Here is a 3373-nt window from a genome sequence, read left to right on the forward strand (position 1 = left end):
ACAGGTTGTTGTTTTTTTTTCTACATCCCACTCATCCTGCTGACAGGCTAGCAGGGATTCTGATTATTCTCACCATCGTCAATCACAACATCTAAACAAGCAAAAGGAACCCGCCAGCTTGTGCTGATTTGGACTCCTTTGTATCATTCAGGAACTGCATCGTCTTGGAAGCCCTCCTGCAAGACATGTAGAAAACTGAAGTGAATTCAGTGCCTCCCGCACTCCCTCTTCCCTTCCTCTCTATTGGCTGATCGCTAAACTGAAGGGGTGGGGAAGAGCTGCCTCTAAGTACCTTTCTATCCCATTTCCATATAAAGAAGCGGCAGAAAGCAGGCAGGAGGGCAAGCATTGCATAGAGACCTGAGTAGTATTTGTGTTCTGAAACAATTGTTTTAAAAATCCCAAGCAGCAACAGCAGCAGCAGCAACAGCATTTCATTTCTGATGCTTTAGTTTTACAGATTGAGGCTCCAGGAGATAAGATAAGAAGAAAGCCACCTTCAGCTGTATTCATTCCAGTGAATACAGGTACTTGTGGAGTTGGCAAAGCATTAATTGCCGGAGACCTGACTGATTTTTTGTTTGCATATCAAACTTATTTTTTTTCTGACTTGCACCTTGCTGCTCCTTGGAATGGCATTTAGAAATCCCTAGCCATTGAAAATCCCAGGGTGTCATTCCAAGAGTGACACTTGAATGTGTGGAAATAATCTGAAAGCTGCAAGTTGGCCAAGCCTGATGTGCTTGTGGATGGAGACTTTGTAAGAATGAATTTCACTTACCGCTATGGAGTTCATCGACCTCTTCATGCCTGGAACCACAGCCATGGACTACATCACAGTGATCTGAATAGATCAATGGAAAAAGGCTACTCTTCAGAAGGGTGTTATGAGCAACTTTTTGTCTCGCCGGAAGTATTTGTGACCTTAGGCTTTGTCAGTTTGCTCGAGAACGTGCTGGTGATCGCAGCTATAGCCAAGAACAAGAATTTGCACTCCCCGATGTACTTCTTCATTTGCAGCTTAGCAGTGGCCGACCTGCTGGTGAGCATTTCCAATGGATCAGAAACCATCGTCATCACCTGGCTAAACAATACAGAGGTCGACACACACAGTTTTACCGTTAGCATTGACAATATCATTGACTCGGTGATTTGCAGCTCTCTCCTGGCCTCCATTTGCAGTCTGCTTTCTATAGCTGTGGACAGGTATTTCACAATCTTCTATGCTCTCCAGTACCACAACATCATGACAGGGAGGCGTGTCGGTATCATCATCACCTGCATCTGGGCTGCTTGCATAGTTTCAGGTGTCCTGTTCATTATTTATTCTGACAGCAGTGTTGTCATCATTTGCCTCATCACCATGTTCTTCACCATGTTAGTCCTCATGGCATCTCTCTATGTCCACATGTTCATGCTAGCCCGGCTGCACATGAAAAAGATTGCAATACTCCCAGGCACTGGCCCAATCCGCCAAGGGGCCAATATGAAGGGCGCCATTACTCTGACCATCTTGATTGGAGTCTTTGTAGTGTGCTGGGCCCCACTCTTCCTCCACCTGCTTTTCTACATTTCATGCCCTCATAATCCTTACTGTATCTGTTTTATGTCTCATTTTCACCTGTACCTCATTCTAATCATGTGTAATTCCATCATCGATCCGCTTATCTATGCTTTCCGAAGCCAAGAGCTGAGGAAAACCTTCAGAGAGATTATGTGCTGCTGTAGCCTGAGAGAGTCATGTGATTTCTCAGGAAAATATTGAATGCCTCTAAAGAAGCTATTGCAGAAAGGCAATTGGCTCATAAATTGATGTCTGTTCTAGTGCTGCAGAGCATTTGGCTTCACTAGTCACAAGGAATATATTTTGAACAATACCTGGTACATGAATGTTTGTTTCTGTCCAAGCTTATCAAACTACATATGTAATCATTTCAAGGTTGAAGTGATGTTAGTGGTAGTTAGCAACGACTCAGCAGGCTGCCTGGAAAATGCCCACATATTTTCAGAACGATGAGAGAGAGCAATGAAACTGGGTTGAGGAATAGAAACAAAAGTATTATGCACAACTAAGTCCTCCACTTTCCTCAACTATTTATATTTAAAATTTGGGAGCTTGCATTGTCTTGGACTTGTATGTGTATCATTAAATCAAATTAGAGTTTATTAGAGAGTTGTGCTTTGTATCACATTTTGCTCAAATGATTGTTAAAAAATTGCATCTTGCATCTTGTTCTTAAGACAATAGACTGAGTGAAGATAAAATGTAACTCAGCTGGAATCCATTGCTGGGATGGATCTGGTCTGGGAAATTGGGAACTATACTTTGAAAGGATTTCATGTTAATGAATATGACAATAAGAGATACATTTGGTATGTACTGTATGTATTTACTTTCTTACTCAATTGAAACAATTTTCTGTTAAGTAGTCTAGATAGTGTGCAGTTAAATTTGTGTCATGAAATATATAAAATGAATTGCACTGAAAATGTACAAGAGAAAAGTCCGTTAGGGCAAGAAAAAAATCCAAATGTGAGGCATGCAGGCATAGCCTTATTCCTTATCATTTACTGAAAGAAGCATGAAAAGTGTAAGATCAATTGTTAAAAATCATGTCAAAATGAATGCATCAAATAAAGGCAACAATAAAAGTGTGGCTTTAAATATCAAGCAAATGTGGTAAAAATTAAATATTTATCGTTGGTTTTAGAGCACAAGTCTAATCCTTCTGAAGGACCTAGGTTAGGCAGATATTGTTATTTGATTGTATTAAACGTATTATCACACATGTAAACTGTTTGAAGTAAAGCTACTTTTTGCAATTGACTTTGTCAATCTCAATTTCTATTATTATTGGTGGTAGTAATACAATTATTTTCCCCCTCAGTTATGGAGAGATACTACTTTTGCCTCAGGAACAACAAAAAAGTGCTTTTACTTTTGTGGGGAATGGAGTGTAATCCTCATTGCTGAAATACTATGGTCTTGTACTCACCTGAGCATCCAAGCAGTGCAGCTAAATATCCAGTCTTTCATTAGACAATAATTCTCTACCAGTTTATAACCATCCTTGATACTTATGCTTCAGTGAAATCCAAGACCATCTAAATTTGGCAAGTCTTGCCTGAAACACTGCTGCTTCAGCTGACTATATCTCTGAATTCTTACCAGGATTTTGGAAAGTTATCAACTGAAGCAGGGGTGGGCTTCAAAAATTTTAGCAACCGGTTCTCTGCCTGGTTGCTGGGTGGGCGTGGCCTAGTGGGCCTCCTGCACCATGGTGGAGGGGCATTTTTGCCCTCCCCAGGCTCCGGAGGCTTTCCTCCAGCTTTTGGGAGGGTGAAAATGGCCGGCCTGGGCTCCAGAGGCCCT

General features: G+C 41.3%; 1 protein-coding gene across 1 annotated transcript; it reads left to right on the forward strand.

The window, feature by feature from the left end:
- The first annotated feature begins 338 nt into the window (after window positions 1–338).
- MC4R (melanocortin 4 receptor) lies at window positions 339–2827 on the forward strand. The gene has a single exon (XM_026700886.2). The coding sequence runs from the start codon at window positions 767–769 to the stop codon at window positions 1763–1765; it is 999 nt and encodes a 332-aa protein (XP_026556671.1). The 5' UTR covers window positions 339–766; the 3' UTR covers window positions 1766–2827.
- Window positions 2828–3373: the final 546 nt, after the last annotated feature.

The sequence above is a fragment of the Pseudonaja textilis genome, chromosome 3, assembly GCF_049901715.1.
Source record: "Pseudonaja textilis isolate UNSWEBS1 chromosome 3, rPseTex1.2, whole genome shotgun sequence".
In the NCBI taxonomy this organism is placed as follows: domain Eukaryota; kingdom Metazoa; phylum Chordata; class Lepidosauria; order Squamata; family Elapidae; genus Pseudonaja; species Pseudonaja textilis.

Excerpts from the sequence above, each read along its gene's own strand:
- MC4R (XM_026700886.2), top strand. The coding sequence starts at position 767 with ATGAATTTCACTTACCGCTATGGAGTTCATCGACCTCTTCATGCCTGG.